At 40.1% G+C, this 24,139-nt stretch overlaps 1 protein-coding gene across 4 annotated transcripts in view; it reads right to left on the bottom strand.

Annotated features, from left to right (window-relative positions):
• Positions 1-24,139, bottom strand: part of FERMT1 (FERM domain containing kindlin 1) — a 48,627-nt gene that overhangs the window by 18,148 nt on the left and 6,340 nt on the right. For 2 of the 4 annotated variants that reach the window (XM_082428223.1, XM_082428225.1), the window contains 7 exons: positions 22,761-22,994; positions 18,970-19,116; positions 17,329-17,542; positions 15,185-15,287; positions 4,226-4,333; positions 3,676-3,807; positions 1,734-1,783 (listed from right to left, as the gene is read on the bottom strand). In XM_082428223.1, the coding sequence (XP_082284349.1) occupies positions 1,734-1,783; positions 3,676-3,807; positions 4,226-4,333; positions 15,185-15,287; positions 17,329-17,542; positions 18,970-19,116; positions 22,761-22,994 (988 nt within the window). The remainder of the gene's footprint in view (positions 1-1,733; positions 1,784-3,675; positions 3,808-4,225; positions 4,334-15,184; positions 15,288-17,328; positions 17,543-18,969; positions 19,117-22,760; positions 22,995-24,139) is intronic. The other 2 variants (XM_082428224.1, XM_082428222.1) reach the window with 2 other exon arrangements.

Consider the following 24,139-nt stretch of genomic DNA (forward strand, 5'->3'; position numbering starts at 1 on the left):
CCCTGTGCAGCTGAAGCTTCATTTGTAGAACTAGTTCCCTCTTCGTTTCCTGCAAGCTGAGATTTCCCAGTCTCACTTCAAGATCAACTTTGTATTGACAATTCTTTTTATCTTACCCAATGTTCAAATGAATTTATAGTGAGACTGAGATTTGCATCAGATCACAGGCCATGTTGCTAGGAAGTGAAGTCCACTATTTATATAGTGGTTCAATAGATGTGGTTTAGGGGGAAAAAAAGAGCTTCACTGTCAAAGAAAAAAAAAATTAAAAATCAAAGGGTTAGTTCAATGCTCTTCTCCTGCTGAGGAAAGGAGGCCCAGAGAAATGAAGGGTCTATAAGGGTCACACACCCATTAGCAGCAGAGCTCCACTCTCCAACATCTTTCCTCCCTTCCCTTCTCCTTTTCTGTTTCATCCCCCCTCCCTTCCTCCTTTATTTTTTTCTTCCAGAAACCATATTATATATTACATTCAATGCCTTGAAACCTTTGGTAGATAAAGTGTGTCCCCTGGTGAAATATGAGGACAACTTCATAAGTTTTAGCATAATAATCACCCTAAAGTGATACGGATGCAGGGCTTAATTTCAGGATATCGTTTCCTTCATCAAAAACATCTATAGGAAGAATATTGTCATCATTTGGTTTGTGAAGAGCTCAATTTGCTCTATATAGAGAATACGGCAACTGAATTTCTTTTAAGAACAATTATTAATAATTTATTAAGATATATTTGTGGATTCAAATTATTATTTTTTTTCTGTAGCTCTGACTATAACAATATGCGTGGTTGCAACTATTTATGCCACAGAAGTTAAATGAATGACCCTATTGTTTGGAACCATCTGCTAAAATCACACTAAAAAAAAAAAAACCTTGTAGAAACCCAGTGACAAATATTGTTACCTTCGGATGCTTGTTTCTCATTTATAGCTGATTCATTGTTCATTCTTTCCAAGTCTTTCTTTGCATCATATGTTAAAAAAAGCGACTTGTGTTTCTTTTCAAGCCAACTGACTCAGTGAAGTGTCAGCTTGTTAAGAAAAGTCAACAAACCATAAAGTAACTGATAGAACTTCAAAGGGACCCTACTCCTTTCATCCTAACCCACCTTGGCACCATCACAAATGTGGCAGCCCTTTCTTTCCATGAAGAAGGTAAAAAACTTCTCTGCCTTTTTAACAGTTTCAGATTGACCGGAGGTGACTGGGGAGTTTATCAGAAATACTTTAACAGGCGAAGGTAGATAAACTAAGGTGACTACTCTTTATAAGCCCAGGATCAAAGTTCTAGAGACAACTAATTTTTAAACCATGAAAGAGCTTTCAAATGGTGTGAGAGTCCTGAGCAGGTGGACCATAGAAGGAATTCCAGTCTGGCATATGTGTTCAGTATCACTGACACCAGCCGTGTTTACACCATCATTTAATGAGCCAGGCACCATGCTCAATGCTTCATATGCATCATTTAATTTAATTCTCCCAACAAGCCTAAGGGGAGGTATATCCCCACTTTATAGATCAGGAAACTGAGGCTCAGGGACATAAGCACAATGCCCGAGGTCACCCAGCTGGTGTGCATAGTGGAGCTAGGACTCCATCCATTGCCTGATGCCAAAGCTCATGCTCTTACCTTTGAACCATGAACCTGCCTAATGGATGTTCAATTTAAACTCCTAGACTCTTTACCTGCAAGATTTTGCGTAACTTCTTTCCTCTTCAAGGGTGACTTACCTAAATAATCTGAGATTATCTGCAAGTTTAGGGATATCAGTAATGTCCTCCTAAGGAAAAGCAGATGACATTTGACAAGCAGTAATTAGACAGGTGGTGCTGATACTCTGTACCTGCACTGTCCCACACTGTAGCCACCCGCCATGTGTAGCTATTTACATTAGAATTAATGAAAATTAAATAAATTGAAAAACTCAGTTCCTCAGTCACACCAGCTACATTTCCAGTTGTTACCCTGGGGGTGAGGTGGGGGAGGGTTAGGACTGGGATCGGGCACATGTGGGGCTTCTGGGGTGACTGGTAAAGTTCTAGTTCTTGATTTGGGTGGTGACTCGGGTGATAAATTAATAATAATTTGTTAAGCTGTACGTTTTTGTATTTTTTACTTTTCTGTGTCATATATTACACAAATGAAAAAAGATTTAAAAAACTACCACACACTATCATTCAAGTTAAAAATTTGAGTTAGAAACTACTAACTTGGGGCTTCCCTGGTGGTGCAGTGGTTAAGAATCCGCCTGCCAATGCGGGGGACACGGGTTTGAGCTCTGGTCCGGGAAGATCCCACATGCCGCAGAGCAACTAAGCCCGTGCACCACAACTACTGAGCCCATGTGCCACAACTACTGAAGCCCACGTGCCTAGATCCCGTGCTACTCAACAAGAGAAGCCACCGCAATGAGAAGCGTGCATACTGCGATGAAGAGTAGCCCCTGCTAGCTGCAACTAGAGAAAGCCCGCGCGCAGCAACGAAGACCCAACGCAGCCAAAAATAAATAAATAAAATAAATAAATGTATTAAAAAAACTACTACTTTTATGTATAAACAAAATATTTTACAATGTTTACATCAGAGTGGATAAGTCTAGCTATATCTAGTTCACTGATTAAACTCTCAGAAGGAATCTCGTTCAAAGTTCATTCTGCAGTGTAGGTTGGTGCCTGTTTTCAAACTGAAAAGACTACTGTTTGGCATCAAATAAAAATACTGAGTGAGGTGAGAAGGGAATTTTTAATTTATTCTAAGAAGGATGACTTTTCCATTGTAAGGATTTAGTGGAGGATGTAGACAAAAGAGAAGTCCAATTTCATGGGGCCCATGTCTCTGATAAATGTGATTAAGGGCCTGAATCTCTACAGAATCTGGAAATTCAGTTTGTATGAAATATTTGCTTTGGCATGATACCAATTTCCTATTTTAAGGAATTTAACCATAATAGAACTCACATTAAATACAAAACTATATAATGACTCATTTTTATCTATTACTATTTATAGCCAATTACAATGATTCTACCTCTCTGATTCAATGTGATTAAACTAATGACTGAGGAAGTTAAACAAAAGGGTGGCTCCCAACGAATGAATCAAACAAGGAGGGGCACTGCAATTATAAAGCTGACATTCAGCCACATTTCTTGGATAAGGAGCAATAAAGATGATAAAACAGTGTTATTTCTTTATGTTTTACTGGAGAGTTTTTCTTTATTTACTAAAGTCAAAAGGTTCAGGAATTTTTTACAATGTCCAACCTTGCCCAGTTGAAATGTATGACTAAGTCAACAAATCATATGGTTTCTCTACTTTCACAGCTACCTCATTCTTCTAGACTTAAGTTAAAGAGTCAATTCATGTTCCACACTAGTGAAATGGAGCCCTCAGCAGTCTTTCCCTCATACAAGCTAGCTTATCTTTAAGAAGAAATACAATACGAAAGAATTGTCATCGAGAGTGATGAAAATACCTTACCGTCTCTTACAGAGCGACCTGAGAAAAGCTAGTCAGTTCTTGCTAGGTTTAAGTTTGTCAGATGAAGAGAGTATTTTCCTTTTTCAAAATCAGACAAAATATTCCCTTATTTATAATAATAAAAAAAACTCATCTATGTTTGTCAATCAGTCAGAGCAAAGCCACAATTCCGAGTTATCAGAAAAATTCATACCAAAGTGTTGTCTGCTTTTCCACCTTCCAGGGTCACTTCCAAATTAGAAAGTGCTGCTTCTACTTCGTCGACCTCAGACTCATTTGTAAAATCCTGTATTTCAGTAGACAACGACAGTTTGCTAATGTGATACTACAACAAAAACAGAGGTTTTAGGAATGTTATAAACACAAGGGAATCCATCGGTCATTTCTTCTTTGAAGACAATTCCCCTGTAATACTGAACATCTCCTGGAAGGAGATCTCCCAGCTATGTAGGGAAAATGAAATACAATTTAAATTATTCTGAGATTTATGGTTAGTCATGTTCCAACTCAGTTCTTTTCCATCACTGGTTGAACTTGTAGTGCAGAAGAGATGAGGACGGCAAGACTGATGCCTTATAAGATGTGCATGTGGATGGGTTATGAGGAATATTTTAAATTTAAATTTACTACCCTCATTTTCAGCTCTTTTTCAAAGAAAAAAAATCAGTATGAAGAAAATGAAACTTTAAGGAGAACAAATTTACTTTGTCTCCTTTCAGAGAAAGGTACCGAGGTTCCCATACCTGTAGTGCTGCAAAGATCAACATTTCTTCCTCTGTGCAGTCAATTTCTTCTAAGAGAATGGCCCACCTGGCTTGTTCATAGAGTTGGTTTATTCGGACAGCATCGTACTAGAGAAAGAAATAGATATATGTGTGTGTATGTATGAGGGGGCATATTTACATTCCACAATACAAAAGATCTAGAATAACTGAGGCCAATCCTTGTTAATCAGATGCAATAAACTTTAGTTCAGGTAACTGAAAGAAACCCCTCTATCTTTCCACTGCCCCAGCTCATTTTACTTCTGAATTAAGAACTTTCTTTCTCAAAATATTTTCCAGAGTTTCTTCAAGGGGCCAAACTGACCCATCTTAGATTCCAGTATTTTCCCTTTCTTATCACACTTCTATTGTTGGGAAACACAGGTAGTGAAATGGTTTATGTGATAAGTAGTATAAGGAGAAGGGGTCCCCAGGCTGATCTGTAGACTCTGTAAATCTAATCAGAATCTGACAGGGGTTTTTAGTGGAACTTCATGCAAGCTGATCAAGTTGGGCTGGAAGAGACAATGTTCAAATATCTCCAAGAACATTTTGAAAAAGAACAATGCTGGGGAGACACTTGTCCTCCCAGATATTAAAATATATAATAAAGTGGCAGCAACTAAAATAGTGTGGTATTGGTATAGCAATGCACAAAATTTCAATAAAGCAATATCTAGCAACAGACCTATGTATGTATATAATTTAATATAAAATAAAATGGCATTTTATCAGCAGGGGAAGAAAGAATTCAGCACTGTAACAGTGTTAAAAATGCCAAGCAATTTGGAGAACAAAAATCGAAAATCACAAAACAATTTTACACATCCAAAACACATAAATTACAGATAGATTAAAGAATCTAAACATGCAAAACCACAATGAGATACCACTTCACATCCACTAGGATGAATCTAATCTAAAGGACAGATAATGACAAATATTGGTGAGAATGTGGACAAATTGGAACCCCTGTGCATTGTTGGTGGGAATGTAAAATGGTGTAGCCTCCATGGGAAACAGTTTGGCAGTTCCTGAAAAAGTTGAACATAGAATATTATCCAGCAATTCCACTCATAAGTATATACTGAAAAAAACTGAAAACCGGGACTCAAACAAATACTATTACACCAATGTTCATAGTAGCATTATTCACAATTGCCAAAAGCTAGAAACAACCAAAATATATATCAATAGATGATTGAATAAACAAAATGTAATATATATCCAATACATACAATGGAGTATTATTCAGCCTTAAAAAGGAAAGGAATTCTGATACACGCTACAACATAAATGAACCTTGAGGACATTATGCTCAGTGAAATCAGACAGACACAAAAGGACAATTATTGTATGATTCCACTTATATGGAGTACCTAGACTAGGCAAATTCATACAGACGGGAAGTAGGATAGAGGTTACTAGGGGCTGGAGGAAGGGGAGAATGGGGAGCTTTGTTTAATGGGTACAGTGTTTCTGTACAGGATGATGAAATAGTTCTGAAAATAGTGGTGATAGTTGCACAACACTGTGAATGTACTTAATGCCACTGAATTGTAGACCTAAAAATGGTTAAAATGGCAAATGTTATGTTTTGTATATTTTATCATAATTTAAAAAAGTAAAAAAAAAAACACCCCAGACTTGTACATGAATGTTCACAGCAGTATTTTTCATAATAGCCAAAAAGTAGAAACAATCCAGATGTCCATCAGCCGACAAATGCATAAATACATATACATATAATGGAATATTATTTGGCAATAAAAAGAACTGAAATACTGATACATGCTACAATATGAATGGACCTTGAAAATATTATGCTAAGTGAAAGAAACTGTCACAGAGTACCACATAGTCTGTATATTGTATAACTCCATTTACATGAAATGTCCAGAATAAGCAAATCCATAGAGACAGAAAGTAGACTGATGGTTGCTTAGGATTGGGAGGGTTGGAGGGAAATGGGAAGAGACTCCTAATGGGTGATGGACTTCTTGGTGGGATGATGAAAATGCTCTGAAATTAGATAGTGGTGTTGGTTGCACAACTCTGTGAATATACTAAAAAACACTGATTTGTACATATTAAATGGGTGAAATGTTGGTATGTGAAATGCATGGTATTATGTGAATTATATATCTAAAAGCAGTTATAAAAAATCTAAAGATAACAATCAAAACTATTAGAAGGAAACATGACAGAAAACTTTTTGTAATTTTTCAGCAAGGAAGCCTTTTCTAAGCAAGACAGGAAAACTTCAGGTTATGCTGCATAAGGCTGAGTTGACAATCAATAACTAAACATTATTAAGTGAAAAATACCCTGAAGAAGATTATATGTTTATAAGATATAGATTGAAAGAAAATATCTGCAATAAAAAAGGTAATATCCATTTCACACAAAGTGCTCCTATAAATAAATACAAAAAATATAAAGAGTTCAATAGAAGATGGGGCAAATATATATATCAACGGGCAATTCACAGAAGAAACCAAAATGGCCACATAAACATTAGAAAAGATTCTCAACCTCACTAGTATTCAGAGAATTCAAATTAAAACAAGAAGACATAGGGCTTCCTTGGTGGTGCAGTGGTTAAGAATCCTCCTGCCAATGCAGGGGACACAGGTTCGAGCCCTGGTCCAGGAAGATCCCACGTGCCATGGAGCAATTAAGCCTGTGCGCCACAACTACTGAGCCTACGTGCTGCAGCTACTGAAGCCCGTGTGCCTAGAGCCCGTGCTCCACAACAAGAGAAGCCACTGCAATGGGAAGCCCGCACACCACAATGAAGAGTAGCCCCCACTCGCCGCAACTAGAGAAAGCCTGCACACAGCAACAAAGACCCAACACAACCAAAAAATAAATAAATAAAATAAATAAATTTATTAAAAAAACCCCCAAAAAACAAGATGACATAATTTCTATTTTCTTATCAGATTTACCCAGGCTGTAAGTACTGATAATGGCTGGTATTGGTGAGGATGTGGTGCAAACGGGCACTTACACATATGAGATCAGTAGGAAGAACTTTGGCGGGATATTTAAATGGTTTTTTTGCCCTTTCTTGAGCATGTCCACAGTTACTATTCTAAAGAAATGCAAAGCACTCATCAAAGACACTTGTACAAGAATGTTCACAGTTTTTTAAAGAGGAAACATTTCAAGCAACTCACAGGTCCTGATAAACTATAGCCTTTCCTTTGATTATTTTGTACTGGTTAAAAAAAATGAGTCAGACACATATGCTGACATGAAAAGATGGCCGTGATATATTATGAAGTAAAAAGAAGTGAGCTACACAGCAAATACATGATCCTATTCATGTAGGAAGAAAAGATCCTGAAAATCTGTTCAAAAATACGTTTATAAATGTATGTGAAAAAATCTGCATGAATGATTAATCATTAAGCTGTTAACTGTGGTTAGTTCTCAGGAGAAAGGTCATGGTAAAGGACTATTTTCCATTTTTACTCTAAATAATTCCTTTTTAGTTTTAGCCATTTTTAAGTGTACGGTTCAGTGGCATTAAGTACACTCGCATTGCTGTGCAACCATTACCACCATCTGTGTCCAGAACTCATTTCATCTTGCAAAACTGGAATTCTGTACTGATTAAACAATAACTCCTATGTTTGATTTTCTTTCTTTTTTTTTTTCATATTGAGGCTACACTTTACTGTATCCTTTAAAAAAGATAAAATGTTGAAGATAACATGGGGGAGAACTAGAAAGATAGTCAGAATACCTAAACAGGTCTATCACGGGTTGGTTGGCATGAGTTTGTTTTTCCTTTTGCATTAACTTTATGTACACTAGGGAAAAAGGTGACAGGGAAGGTCAAAATCCGCAGTGAGCCGAGCCTGGCAAGCGGTGCTGCTCTTAGGCCAGTGGGACTGTGACCTGTCCACAGGCTCCCTCCTTCTCAGCATTTCTAAAGCTGCTTGGAAAGGAGGGCAAATGCAGATCCAGGGGTGTGGTTTTCAGGAGGCTGGAACAATAAGAATCTTAAGAAAGTCTGTCCTGGTTTTGTGAACTTTGACAGGTGTCATGGAAACCCTCAGGAGTTTGCCCCAGAATCCTCCAAAAACAAACCAAAACATGACACGCATAAAAACATTCATGGTATCATCATTCATAACAGCTCCAAACCAGAAACAACCCAATGTCCCTCAACTGGAAAATGGATAAACAAGTGTATCCAAATGTGTCCATCCACACGATAGGACACCATTCCGGCAAAAACACAGATAAACTTCGAAGTCATCATGCCGAGAGTCCAGATACAAGACTACACACTGTATGATTCCATACGTGAAATTTCTAGAAAAGGTAAAACTCAAGACGGAAAGCAGACCAGGTGCGGGCTGGGGCTGGTGGCAGGGACTGACCACAGATGGGCATGAGGAAACATTTTTGGGTGACACAAGTGTTTTAAAACTAGACTGTGGTGATGGTTGCACAACTATATAGATTCACTAAAAATCACATTGTACACTTACAATGGGTAAATTTTATGGTATGTCAATTATACTGTAATCCAAAGACATGACAACTAAACAAACCACACACACAGTGCACACCAAAACCAGGCACCCAACCCCCAACCCTCTCCCCCAAAAAGGCCCCGCCTTTAATTCACAGCTGAAACACAAAATCTAAATAGTATGTGCGGTTGCCGAAATCTGAATTGGACTAACAAACTGTCATATTTATCTATCATCTATCCATCTATCTATCTATCTATCTATCTATCTATCTATCTATCTCTCTCTCTCTCTCTCTCTCTCTCTCTCCCTCTCTGTCTGCTGTAGGGGTTTTAGTGAGAGTAAGTTAAATCACCCTATAAGGCTTTTCTCTCAAATGCAGTTAGAAAAGATTTAAAAAAATTAATAAGAGCTTCCTCACCTAAAAATACTTAACTCCCCTCCACCCCAAGCCAGATAAAAAAAAAACTCTTTGACAGAATATTGGTTAAACAAGAGTTGCCTGCATTTACAGACTAACATCAAGAGAAGAGGCCGGGCCAGCCTGGCTCCTGCTGAGGAACCTGGATTCCTCTGCGGCATCCACAGAGCTCTGGATTTTCCTCTTTGGAGGCTTGTTCACATTCCCACTGAGGCTCTGGGACAGCACAAGGTCCTGGGTCTTCACAGGTTCATTCATTAACAGGTATCCCAAAAGCTTTTTTCCTGAGAACTCTTTCAGTGGTTTCAGCGACTCAGAAACAAATATTTCCCTGGTGGGAACTGGCTACTGCTGCCCTCTCCTTGGCCCTCAATTTCCTTTGTCTCCTGGTTAATTGAAAATAGAAACCACCAAAGCACGTAGTTTCTGCCAACTCCACCGCATGAATCCCTGTTTCTCCCTATCTGGCCAATTCAGTAAACCCTTCCCTCCTTCCACCAACCAACAATATAAAAAATAACAAAACCTAACTCCCATAGTTTTCACGCTCTCAGGAAAGGATTACTATTTGGATCTAATCACTCTTAAGTGATTCCCTAAAAACTTGGGTAGCAAGTTTTTAAAATTAATTAATTAATTAATTATTTTGGCTGTGCTGTATCTTCATTGCTGCATGCAGGCTTTCTCTAGTTGCGGCAAGCGTGGGCTACTCTTCGTTTAGGTGCGCGTGCTTCTCATTGTGGTGGCTTCTCTTGTTGCAGAGCATGGGCTCTAGGTGTGCGGGCTTCAGTAGTTGCGACATGAGGGCTCAGTAGTTGCGGCACACAGGCTCAGTAGTTGTGGCTCACAGACTTAGTTGCTCTGTGGCATGTGGGATCTTCCCGGACCAGGGCTCAAACCTGTGTCCCCTGCATTGGCAGGCGGATTCTTAACCACTGGACCACCAGGGAAGTCCCCAGTTGGATAGCAAGTTTTAGTATCTTCTAGGCCTCTTATTAAAACTGATGTGCCTTGGGACTTCCCTGGTGGCTCAGTGCTTAAGAATCCTCCTGCCAATGCAGGGGACACGGGTTTGAGCCCTGGTCCGGGAAGATCCCACGTGCCAAGGAGCTAGGCCCGTCCCATGCGCCACAACTACTGAGCCTGCACTCTAGAGCCCACGAGCCACAACTACTGAGCCCATCTGCCACAACTACTGAAGCCTGCGTGCCTAGAGCCTGTGCTCCGCAACAAGAGAAACCATGCAATGAGAAGCCTGAGCACCACAATGAAGAGTAGCCCCCGCTTGCAGCAACTAGAGAAAGCCCGCGCGCAGCAACGAAGACCCAACACAGCCAAAAATAAATAAATGAATAAATTTATAAAAACAAACAAACAAACAAAAAACTGATGTGCCTTTTCTCTAGTGAACATTTTAAAAAATACTATAAACTACTGGAGTCACAGAAGTTTTTTTTAAAAAAATGCACACATTTTAAAATGCACTTAGGGCTTCCCTGGTGGCGCAGTGGTTGAGAATCTGCCTGCCAATGCAGGGGACACGGGTTCGAGCCGTGGTCTGGGAAGATCCCATATGCCGCGGAGCAACTCGGCCCGTGAGCCACAATTACTGAGCCTGCGCGTCTGGAGCCTGTGCTCCGCAAGAAGAGAGGCCACGATAATGAGAGGCCCGCACACCGCGATGAAGAGTGGCCCCCACTTGCCACAACTAGAGAAAGCCCTCGCACAGAAACGAAGACCCAACACAGCCATAAATAATAAATAACTAAATAAAATAAAAGACAAAACTGTAGTTCCCAGAGGCTCTCATTATAAAAAAAAAAATAAAAAAATAAAAAAATAAAAAAAAATAAAATGCACTTAAATGGGGCAAGAGAGTATATAATGATGGAATTCATTTTGAATGAATTCAAAAGGGACAAAGGGTATACAATAAAAAGTCAGTCTCTTACCCTTCCTTGTTCCCCACAAAGTGTAGTTTCTCTACCGATGGTTTTGTACCTTGTTCTTTTTCATTCAGTAATATTCCCTGAATATGCTCCCCATCAAAAGAAAGCTGATTCATTCTTCCTAATCAAAACACTGTATGAGGGCTTCCCTGGTGGTGCAGTGGTTGAGAATCTGCCTGCCAATGCAGGGGACACGGGTTCGAGCCCTGGTCTGGGAAGATACCACATGCCGTGGAGCAACTAGGCCCGTGAGCCACAATTACTGAGCCTGCGCGTCTGGAGCCTGTGCTCCGCAACAAGAGAGGCTGTGATAATGAGAAGCCCGCGCACCGCGATGAAGAGTGGCCCCCACTTGCCACAACTAGAGAAAGCCCTCGCACAGAAACGAAGACCCAACACAGCCATAAATAAATAAATAAATAAATAAATAAATAAATAAATAAACCCAAAGTTTAAAAAAAAGACAACTAAACTCAACAGTTAAAAAAAAAAAAAAAACAACACTATATGAATGGACCATAATGTATTTAACCAGTTCCCTATTGATGGATGTTTAGGTGGTTTCCAATTTTTCCCTAAAACAAATAATGTAATAACTGTTCTTGTGTACAGACATATCAACTCACATATTTGAGTATAACTGTGGTATAAATATCGAGGGGTGGATTTTCTGGGTCAAAGCCATGCAGAATTGTAATTCTGATAGATATTGCCAAATTGCCTTCCATAGAGGCTAGATTAATTCATAATTTGACCTACAAGCAGTGTATGTATGAGAGAGCCTGTTTCCCCACACTCTTGCTAAGATAGTGCATGAAACTTTTTGATCTTTGCCAGTATAAGACCTTATAAGAGCCATTGTAGTTCCTTTTCTATGAACTATGTGTTCACATCCTTTGCTCATTAGTCTACTGGGTTGTTGGTATTTTATTATTGATTTGGAAGAGCTCTTGATATATTAGAGACTGGCCTTTTGTTTGTAGTATGTGTTGCAATGACTTTTTTTTAACTTCATTTATAGTTTTTTGCCATGCATAAAATTTTCATTTTTTAATTAAAATGTACCAGTCTTTTCTTTATGGATTCTGGAATTTGCATTTTTAAAGTATATTATATTTGAAATGTATTCTAGTACTTTCATACATCTGAGATTTTAATCAGCGCCTGTTGCCTCAGCTCTACAGCTTGCTTGGATCTCTCCTCTGAAAGCCAGAGAAGAGAAGCTCCCTGGTCCTATTATATGATTTAACTCCTAAATGTAGGGTACCTTGTATGTTTGCAGTGGTTTCATGGGTGCTATCTTTGCTCTTCTTGATTTGATTGTAGATTCTTTGAAAGCACAAACTCTATCTTAAGTTTCTATATCCCTCTACCCAGGAGCCTTAAACTTGCTTTCATTTATAGCACTCTGTACTTTAGGAGGGCAGAGAAGGGAGGGCTGCCACAACTCTAGAGTGGTTGGGGAATCATCCTGCACCCCAAAGTCCTATCCCACCAGCTTGAGTTTTCCTGTCACCTTTGGGTTGACAGCTGCTATTTTGCTGTTAGATTCAGATACATTTTGTTCATAGGCTATGGACACAGAACTCCTTACCAATTAAGCAAGCAGGGGCTGGAGGCAAAGAGCCTAGGACAACAGCCCTAGTAACCTTTGCCTTCCGGGTTCTTGTCCCCTTTGGAAGTATGATTCCTTTTAATCTTCCACTTTTTAGACAACACATTTTTAACACTGCCCCTCCATGTTTGATATTTATGCTGATGATCTGCCATGTCTGAATTCCTTGACTGTGATGTCACTTACATGTTCCTGACTATTATTTTAAGCAGTAGATGACTGAGTTTACTTTTAGCATTGAGCTCAATTGCCAAAGCAAGGGTTTTAATGGGGAATCTCTTGGCAAGGAAATTGATAGGAGGGTCTCCAAGGACCAGCTGATCCCATCCTGGAGCAGGCGACTAGGAAAGTCTGACTCTCCCAGCATCCTTGCAGCACGTAGGGGTTGAGAGTAAAGGAAATATCAGAAGTGCTCCCTAACTCCAAGGAGTTTGCAGTTTATTTGTAGAGAAAATCCATGAATGTGGTACAATTAGAGGTGTGAGTCCTGAAATTACACTCAGTTGTGGCTCAGAGAAGGGAAGGGCCAGTGTGACCAAGAGTAGAGAAAAGCTCCTTTCTGGAAGGAATAAGACCTGAATGTGATCTTAGGGCAGGGTTTCTGAATCTGCGATTCTTGGATTTGGGAGTCTAAATCAGGTGGTCCATAAGCCTGGATTAGGAAAACCTACACCTCTATTTGCAATGGCTCTTAATGGAAATTTAGCATTTCCTTCCATGGTGAATGTAGGCCACAAACCGCAGTACTACAGAGCACTTATGACTTCATGACTACCAGACTCACAGATTTTTCATATTGCATCACAGTTGCTGTTTTCAAATAATGCTCACATTCATCATCACTTTGATATCAACTAATTAAACAGATATGTTACTTATATCCATTTTGAAAAAGATTTTGGTTACTATAGTTCAATATAGTTCCATTTTGTAATCCTATGTATTTTATTTCATAAATTTGAAAACGTTATTCTAACATCCAGCAGTTTTGGGCCCTCAACTTTATCTTAGTTCTTGGCACACGGTAGTTGTTCGATAAACAAATGAATAAATAAAACAACAGGGGCACAAGTCTGAAGAGATAAGTTGGGGCCACATTCCTGACTTAGCAATTAGAAAATGCATAAGTATGTTTTATTTATGTGTTATCTAGTTTCAGAAAAAAATTTAAGGCAGTTTATTAGAATAGATAGCATACAACAAGGTAGATTAAGTTACCTAGGAACTAGTCAAGGAAAGAGTAAAGCTGAGTCAGGAATGAGGCTAAAAAATGAGGTCACAGAAAATGTAAAGATTTGGTTCTAGCAGGCAACACAAAAAAGAAAACCTGAATAGTTGTATAATTCACACTGCCCTTAAGAAAATCAAAACAATTGGTTAAGAGAAGCCATAACAGTAATTTCTCCTGAAGATTTTATCAAAGAAGAGCCAAAGTTTGCTTTCTTACCATGATTCACTGGAAGTGATGTACTCCAGATGCAAGCTAGGCCCATGGGCAGTAAGCTGGATCTCAACCAAAGACTGAGCAAGAGCTCCACAGAAACAAGGAAGAGGGCTTATTTTGAAGCAGATGCCAGTTAGGTAAGCAGTGGGAGTCCAGATGGGCCTCTGGAGCCCAGACAAAATGAGGACCAAGGAGGAGACAGTGACACAAGAGGCAGAAACACTGCCGTGGATGAGGAAGGGATGGGTGCAGAAAAGGCGACCCGAGGCAGGCCCCTTGGACAAGTGCCCGGTGGTAATCAAAGAAGAGCAGTCAGCTCGGAACTGGGATGGGAAGGATACAATCATGGTGTGTACTCAGAGGACTGGTGACCCAGTGTGTGTTTTCTACTTTGGGCCATTTTAAGTGCCAATTCACAACTCTACAAAAGGGAGAATTGGGACAAGGAAGGGGCAGATGTTCAGAGGAGTTATTTCACCATTCAGCTGTCCTAGGAAACTTCAGGTGGGAGATGTGCACTTAAAATGAGAGTTGGCAACCAGCTGGGGTCTTTATTTATCCAGATGATCCCTCTGTCTCATTGCCCAAGACTCATTCAGCACCGCAGTGGTGAGCCAGGTGTGTGCTATCATGAGGTCCTGGCTTCTTTGCCAAAACCCCTCCCCTCTTAACCTGGGCCCTGACAACTCCCTCCTTCCTAAGCATGAAGGACTCCAACTCTGTGAGCCACTCTCTTCTTGTTCCTGCTTCACCATGAATGGAGAGGGGCAGCACATGCCATGAGTGAAGACCCTTAGAGACTCCCCTAACTCAGGGGTAGCCTACCATGCTCGCTAGAGACAAACAGATGAAAATCCAGAGACCAGTATACATTTATTGGTCTAACCCTACAGAGCTAAACAGAAGGTTACATAAATTAATCCTAATTTTGAAAACTAAATAACTCAATTTTACACTTTCATGCATTCACATTAAAAAAAAAAAAGGAGAGACAGAATTGAGAAAAAGTATCTTACTTTGGGATTCAAGTCAAAGAAAGTGTAGTATTTAAATCGTAACAGCAGCTGCTCATCCTCCTGGATGCCTTGTTCCATAAGGGAACGTGAGGAGTCTAGCCAACTAGAAAACAACAGGATGAGTTTTAAAAGTCAATCAATTTTACACACATAATTATAGTATTATATAATGTGTTTATATATACATATGCATGTATATCTAAATGTATACGTATGTATACATACACCCTTGAACAAAGTCCGGGTAAGTAATATAACCAAAACTCAGTAAGGGAGATGACTTGATAATAGCTTATATCTCCATTTTATACATACAGCTTTCATACAGCTTTCCAAGTGCTTTTTTGTATGTATATATTTTCTCACTGACACTTTAAAGTAACCAACTGAAGGAGCCAGGGCAGTTCTTCTTCTTCTTTCTTTTTTTGAGTTAATTTTTTTTACAATTTAATTTTATTTATTTTGGCTGCACCAGGTCTTAGTTGCGGCACGTGGGATCTTTAGTGGTGGCATGCGGACTCAGTTGTGGCACGTGGGATCTTTAGTTGTGGCATGCGGGCTCTTAGTTGCCGCATGTGGGATCTAGTTTCCTGACCAGGGATCGAACCCGGGCACCCTGCATTGGGAGCGCAGACTCTCACCCACTGGACCACCAGGGAAGTCCCCCAGGGCAGTTCTTATTTTCTCAGTTTTATGGATGAGGAAAATGAGCCTCAGCAACATTAAGTGATATGTTCAAGGTCACATGCCTCGTGGTGGAGCCAGAATGAGAATCTGCGCTTGCTGACTGTTGCATGTACTTGTGCTGCATGTACTTGTTGACTGCTGACCATTTCTACACCAGATGGTCCAACCCAGAACTGGCTCTATCTTACAGAAAGTTCTATGTAGAACTTTCTGTAACAATGGAAATATTCTATATTGCCCTGCCCAATTGAGTAGCCACTAGCCACACGTGGCTACTGAAGGTTTAAATGTGGCTAGTGCCACATTTTAATTTTAATTATATTCAAACATAAATGTAAATGTCCATATGCGGCTAGTGACTCCTGTACTGGGTAGCACAATTCTAGAGTTTGAAAGATAAGTACTGGCAATGGTGAGGGGTGATGAAAAGTTAACAACAAAACAAGGTGGGAATGAGGGGCATCCAATACCACTGAAGGACAATGGCTTGAACGTCTATCAAGTATTTTATATATGTTTATATATATTGATTATATATACTTATATATGTAATATTCTATTACATATTATATATTCCCTTTTGGGAGAATAAGAATAACCAAGATTCAGTCTCCAACCTAAAGGAACTGACAGTCCAGTAGGGTAACCAAGCCTCATACTAAAGGAACAAGGTAACACTGGAGCCAAGAACAGGACTCAAGGGAAGTGACTGATCTTGAATGGTGACATCTGAGAAGGAGACTGTATGTGGCTGGGCTTTAAAGGACAAACAGGGATGGGCTGGTAGAGGAGGAGGAAAGGAGAGGGTTCTGGAGCAGGGGAAAAGCTGGAGATGAGGCGGTGACAGAAGAGTGAGCATGCACGTGGGGGGATGGGGTGCATGAGAGCACAGCAGGATGGACAGATGGACATCTTCAGGGCCAGATCTCACAGGGAATGGAGTGCTGTTAACAAACTTGACTTTGCTTGGTGGACAGCAGGGAGTGAAATAGATGGTGGTTTGAGAAATAGATTGTGTTTTCTGAGACCACTTCAAACAAACGCTGAAGGACTCACTCGTTGGATCGCAGAATGGAGAAGGAGTGCTCTACGAAAGACAGTGAGGCCACCTTGGGTCTCCCCTGCTGCTCCATGGGGACCAACCCACTTATAAGCTGTTCTACATTCCATAAAATACACTTTGCACACGTGTATGGGCAAAGAATTAGTATTCACATATGGTAAACCATTGAATTAACCCAGTGCATAAATGTTGTCACACTTTAAATGTACTGAAATGATGAAAGGCTGCATTTTTCCCTTTTGTTGCTAAAATCAGCACTGATTTTTGTGAATAGTATACAATCCCTAGGCATGCTAACTTAAAAATGAAACACCCCCCTCCCCCATCCCTGCAGCATCTCTCTTACTATATCAACATCAGTTCACAGAGAAGCAAAACGAAGTCATGTCCTTACCCTGCGTTAAGCTTGGCTTTGTCAACCAGAGACCGAGGCTGGTACATGTCAGCAAGAGCTTCTGGTGACTGAGGGGGCTGGCTGAATGCGAGGATACTGCAGTTTTGTTCAGCCAAAGGGCTGTCACTAAACCAAGTCATTGTGGATGATGCTGGCGTTCCGTTGATGGGGTCATATGTGGGGGTCATGGTTCTACTGTATAAGCCAGGACTTACTGCAAAGCAAAGGAGAGTATGAACTAGGATATGAGATTTGGGGTAGGAATCTTTAGAAAAATAATTACCAATATTGCTTGTACTAAAATGGATTTTGAACTTAAATGTTTGTTATCATTTAAAATAATCAGATAAGTCATGAGTGATGGGGAGAGAAGTTAAACACAGGTAAAACTCCTGTCTGAATATTTAGCTCCTGGGAAGCTTGGGAACTCATAGGCTGTAAAAACTTCCAAAATCAACCCAGACAGATGTGGAACTATCTCCTTCTCAATAATTCAGAATTCTCCTATTTTGGTAGTGAGTTCTGGCACTATTAGAAAACTGGAGCTCTTGCAGAATGCATGCATACACTATATTCTTTGGCAAATCCCCTAAACAAATCACAGTATTTACAATTTTAAGAACCCAGCTAGTTGATGGTTTATAAATCATCTGACTCTAATTTGCATAAGGAAAGCGTAAATAATCCTTTTCATTCTTTGCATTGGAATATACTATGCAAGAAATCCTCAGAGTTGCAAGCAAGCTAGAGATTAATTCTTATATATAGGCATATCTTATTTTATTGTGCTTCGCAGATACTGGTTTTTTGTTTTTTTAGAAATTGAAGGTTTGTGGCAACTGTGTGTTGAGCAAGTCTATTGGCGCCATTTTTCCAATGGCATTTGCTCACTTTGTGTCTCTGTGCCACATTTTGGTAACTCTCCTAATATTTCAAACTTTTCCATGATTATTATATTTGTCATGGGGATCAGTGATCTTTGATGTTACTGCTATGACTTGCTGAAGGCTCAGATGATGTTAGCATTTTTAGAAATAAAGTATTTTTTAATTAAGGTATGTACATTTTTTTAAAGGCATAATGCTATTGCACACTTAATAGTAACAGTAGAGTGTAAACTTTTATATGAGATGGGAAACAAAAGAAATTCGTGTGACTTGCTTTATTGCTGTGGTCTGCAATATCTCTGATGTACGACTGTAAAAATAAAAGGATGATGACTTTACAGAATTTGTACAGCCCCTCCTGTTACACGTCCAACGCAAAATTTAAATTGAGTTCAGGAAAGAGTCATATGAAGGTAGGATCAGGAAGAGAAGTATATCTGAGTGATCTAACAAATTTCCTTTATCCCACAAATTCTTGGCCAATTCTACTAAAGTTTTACATTCATCAGCGACCTAATACATACAATTAAAATAATGAGCCATACAACATACCTTGTCAAAAAATTTCTGTTAGTTCTAAAATTAGTTGGATATTCTATCCTCATCACTGGAATCCTCAATTTTAGTCCTTCTTTGTTTGGGGGAGAGAAGAAAGGTGAGCAGAGGGGAGGAGAGTTCTTGGGACTTAAGAATTTAAGAAATTCTTGGATTTAATAATGAATTAAAACAACAAAACACCTATCATAAATCTTACCTGGTGGGCCTGAATTTGTTGGAGAACACTCCAGGCTTAAAATATCTTCAATTATGGGCTCCTTATTATTTTTTTCTTTTCTTTTCTTCTTTTTAAAATATTCACCAGAAGGCTTTAACAAGGAAACTTCTTCTGCTCTTCTAATATCTAAAAAATAAAAAAATATAAAAAAGAAAGAAAAGGGCTTTCCTGGTGGTGCAGTGGTTAAGAGTCTGCCTGCCAATGCAGGGGACATGGGTTCGAGCCCTGGTCCAGGAGGATCCCACATGCCGCAGAGCAACTAAGCCTGTGCGCCACAACTACTGAGCCTGCGCTCTAGAGCCCGTGAGCCACAACTACTGAGCCCAAGTGCCACAACTACTGAAGCCCATGCGCCTAGAGCCCGTGCTCCGCAACAAGAGAAGCCACCGCAATGAGAAGCCCATGCACCGCAATGAAGAGTAGCCCCCACTCGCCGCAACTAGAGAAAGCCTGCACACAGCAACGAAGACCCAACACAGCCAAAAATAAATAAATTAAATAAATAAATAAATATATAAAGAAGAAGAAAGAAGAAATGCAAAAAGTAAAAAGAAAATTCCTTCTAAGACGCAGAGTCATGTTGGGCATCTGAAACCATTTCTCAGGAAATTCCTGAGAAATAAATGGAACTAAATCGCATTCCTTTTGAAGAAACTGAAGGGGATAAGTGACTCCTAAAATGGGTGTGTGTGGGGGGTCAGATAGTTGAGGGAGATTCAGTCTAGGAAAATTTCTAGTTTGTTTTTTAATCTACTGTGAAAATGTTTCAAACATATCCAATGTGAAGGGAATAGTATAGTGGCTCCTTCCTGTGCTCGGCACTCTGCTTAAACTGCTCTCAGCATTTCGCTATGCTTGTGTCATCTGTTTACTACGTTTTCCCCTCCCTCCTTGCTTCCTTCCTTCCTCCCTCCCTTCCTTCCTTTTCTGTTTTTAGGTTTTTAAGCAACAACCAAAGACCCCACCTTTTTTCTTTATGGACCAGCGGTCTTCAGAGCCTTTCTCTGCCCAACAGCTAATTTCATACCCGAGGCAGACATGGTAGGTGCCCTGCCCACCCCTTGGCCATCACCATTTCAGTGCGCTCTGACCCCCTTCCAATGGCAGCTAGGATGTGTCTCTCTACCCAAGGGCTTGCTCTGGATGCCAGAGTCCACACTGCTCAGATACAGATGCAACAGGCCACATGAGTTCAGAGAATTAACGTTCCCCAAGAACAGCCCTCGATGACTCAATGACTGATGAGAATGGTGTATTAACACCCCAGCTCCCTTGCCCCTTGGGTGGCACAGCTCCAAGACATGTCCACACTGCCTCCCAGAGGTCCCCAGTTGCCCACAGTGTGACTTGATCAGTGATACTTGCTCATTAGTGGCCTTCTCTTCCCAGTCTCACTTTCCCACTCCCAGCCAGTGTTTCCTGGCATCACCTTCCAAATAAATAATATTTGTACTTGAATTCTTATCTCAGGTCTGCTTCTGGAGTGCTCAGACTAAGAAGATAGTCCCCATTTTCCTCCATTAATCAAATATACGTATAACTGCCATTTCCAATCAGAACTGATAACTTTATAAACACACTGGGCTGCTATGATCCTAGGTAAAAGCCAAGGAATGTGGATGTTAAGAGTTTCTGGGCAGCTTTCCTGGAGGTAAATGCACGATTCCATAGGTCCTCCTACCTCTTGGTTCAAACACTGCTTGGTGCTGAGGCTGAGGCTGGCAATTGAGCTCGATTCCCTCCCAGTAACCAAGCCTGACTGTCAGGTTGCAACACACACCTGTGACCATTCCAAATGCATAATTTATACACAAAACCCGGAGATGAATCAAAATTTGCAGTGGAAGCTTTACAAACAAAACAAAACAAAACAAAACATCGATATCTCCAAGCCCAAGATTTGTGTCTTGTCTTTTCCTCGAGGGAAAAAATCATCCTATTGCTAAATTTGATTTAGTTTCAACTGGTCACATATAAAAAGTGATTATTAGGGAATTCCCTGGTGGTCCAGTGGTTAGGACTCGGCCCTTTCACTGCTGTGGCCTGCGTTCAATCTCTGGTTGGGGAACAGAGATCCCGCAAGCCATGTGGCATGGTCAAAAAGAAAAAAAAAAAAAAAAAAAAGGGTTTATTAGAAATGCCAAGTTGAGCCCTTTAGAACTACCATGAAGGTATAATCTGGAAAAGAAAAGAATGTATGAATGTTTCTGTTTATTTCAAAACTTCAAGTTTTTGGCCCCAGCTACAATGTGTGCTTCCAGTCAACTGTGGTGTGTGAAATGTAGAATTTTATTTACTCATTCACTCTGTCTTCAAATTTTCATTAGAATATTACTGAAAGCAAGGCGCCCTGTACTTGTCATTTGCTCACCATGCATCAGGGACAATTCTGGAACTTATGTTTTGTAATGGAAGCTTCCATTCATTTGCTCAGTCAACAACCAGTTACTAAGCAGCTCATGTGTGCCAGGCATTCTTCTAGGTGTTAGGAACACAGACATGCTCAAGAAATGGTTCTGTCTTCACCTTATTTAATACTATACCAGCCTGCACTACCCAACACTGGCACTCTCAATCCTGTGTACACTATTACACTTTTTCCTTTTTTCCTCCACTACCTATCTCCTTTTAACATCTTATTTTTTACATGATTTATTTTCTGTCTCTGTATGCTGCAATGTAAGCTCAAGGAGGGCAGAGATTTTGGGCTATTTTTTTATTTTTAAAAAAATTTTTTTTTTTTTAATTTTTATTTATTTATTTATTTTTGGCTGCACTGGGTCTTTGTTGCTGTGTGCAGGCCTTCTCTAGTTGTGGAGAGCGGGGGCTGCTCAGCAGTTGTGGAGCAGGGGCTCAGCTGCTCCGCGGCATGCGGGATCTTCCCGGGCCAGGGCTTGAACCCGTGTCCCCTGCATTGGCAGGCAGATTCTCAACCACTGCGCCACCAGGGAAGCCCTTGGGCTATTTTTATTGCTTAACCCATCCCTAGCACTCATCCCAGGGCCTGCCAAACCAATACATATATATTTGTTGAAGGAATGAATGAGCAGTTTACAGTTTAATGGGGAGATAGATCACTCACTCACGTACTGTATATACTGTGTTCAAATACTAAATCTTTGCCTTGGAACTCAAGAATATACGTACACACTTTCAAAAAATATAAAATAAGAACACCTTCCTGACCCAGGGTTTGCTCCTATTATGGAAGTCCCAGGAAGAAGAAATGGTTTGGACAGTGTTGTCTCTAATGGCTGTTAAAGTTTCTGATCCATAATTAAGTGTACTTTTCTGCTTAAAATAAACTCCACAAATGATGTTTGTGGACAGAGTTATTTACTGGAACCAAATGTTAAGGAAGCAATTAAGACATTGCATCACCATTATCTCAAAAACAATATAGACATATCGGCTCTATGGTGATAATAATTTAATGGAACTCTTTTTTGTCTTAAATATAATGATGATTTCAGTATGGCTTAGAGAAATGAGTTTTGGGTGGGAAATCTTAATGGGGTTGTCTCTTCTGTTTACAAGTCTCTTTTTAAATAGTTTTAAGCTTTGTGGAAGTGAATCTGATTTATTCCAATAATGTTCCGTTTGGTTTAACTTCACTTAAATGGCTAAAGTCTCCAGAACTGGGCTTGAAAAGTATGCTCCTAATAAGGGACGAGTTCTGTAAAGCCAACTGCTTGTTGGCAGAAGTGCACGTATTTTCCTGTCCTCCTCTGCTGAGAGTCCAGAGGGCGCAGGTGCCTGCGGGAACTCACTCAGGGCTCTGCAGATGTCGCTGACTGCTCTGAAGACCACGGCCGAGAAGCTGACTCGCAGTCGCACTGTCTTCACATTGGGCAGGCGGAGGCGAAGCATTTTATGCTGAGGGGTGAAGAGAAGCTTTGCATCTGCCTGGACCCCACATTTGTCCAGGGTCCAGTGAGTTTTCAGAAGCCAGCAGTGCTTCTGTTCCCACCAAAGGGCAAAGTCTGACCAGTCCTGGGCTATGTCTGCAAGAACGGAGAACACAGTGCAGTAAAGTGAGAGTGAGCACTCGCACCCCAGAGTCAAGTCCCTTGTGTGCAAAACTGAAGCCAACGCTGGTCTTCAGCTCCAACCTCCTCCTACAACCCAAGGTTTCATCATTCTTGGCTTCTTGTCAAAGTCCCTAAGGCGAGGCAGGTAGAAGACAGACTGAACCTTACCTTCTTTATATTTAAATACTATGAAAGGAAGAGAAACATACAATTTTTGTTCCTGATGAAATACTAAAGTTCTCTTCTCCCAAGTCCCTTGGTGTCATGGTCCTTTCTGGGAAGGCCAGGAGCATCACCTCTGTTTAATCAAGATTATTTCTCTAATAGAAATGAATCCTTCCACAAGGGAGTATCAACAGCTCCCAATCAAATTCCACGCAGAAGTACTGGGAAGCTGATATTTCACTCTTCTCAGGAATGTCCATCTCTTATTAGTTCCACCATATTCCCAGTTTCCAAAGTGTTTACACTGAAATCAGAGCTGAATATTTTCTCTCTCAATGGTAGCATCAACATTGAATTCTTCTCCTTCTTCAATGCCCCTTGGCATCTAGGTTGAATCTTTCCCCTTTGCCAATGTTAGAGTCAATATTCAATCTTTTATTTTGCTAAATTAAGAGCCACTGGTATTTTTATTTACTTAAAAAATAGTTTCTCCCTCTTTCTTTCTCTCTATTTAGATTAGAAAACCTTTCTCTCAGTGCTATTAGAAGAAGTATAAATGCTATAACTATTTTGGAAAGTTCTATTCAGTAATTTTTCTCTGAGCTATATACGCATTAGAAATGCATGTACTATATAGTCACCAAAAGACAGGTACTATCTGTAAAAGCCCCCAAATGGAAACAATCCAAATATCTATCAACAGGTAAATGGATAAACTGTGGCATAACCATACAATGGAATATTATACAGCAATGAGAATCGATGAACCCAAACTATATGCAATAGCATGGTTAAATCTACAGCCATAATGTGGCAGGAAAGAAAGCAGATGCCTAAGAGTATATTATCCTGTATAATTCCACTTATATACAGTTTGCAGACAAGTAAAATTATTCCTATGGAGTAAGAATTCAGGATAGTGGTTACCCTCGGTGGGGCAGTGGCTGGGAGGA

Source organism: Balaenoptera physalus, assembly GCF_965194825.1.
Source record: "Balaenoptera physalus genome assembly, chromosome: 16".
In the NCBI taxonomy this organism is placed as follows: Eukaryota; Metazoa; Chordata; class Mammalia; order Artiodactyla; family Balaenopteridae; genus Balaenoptera; species Balaenoptera physalus.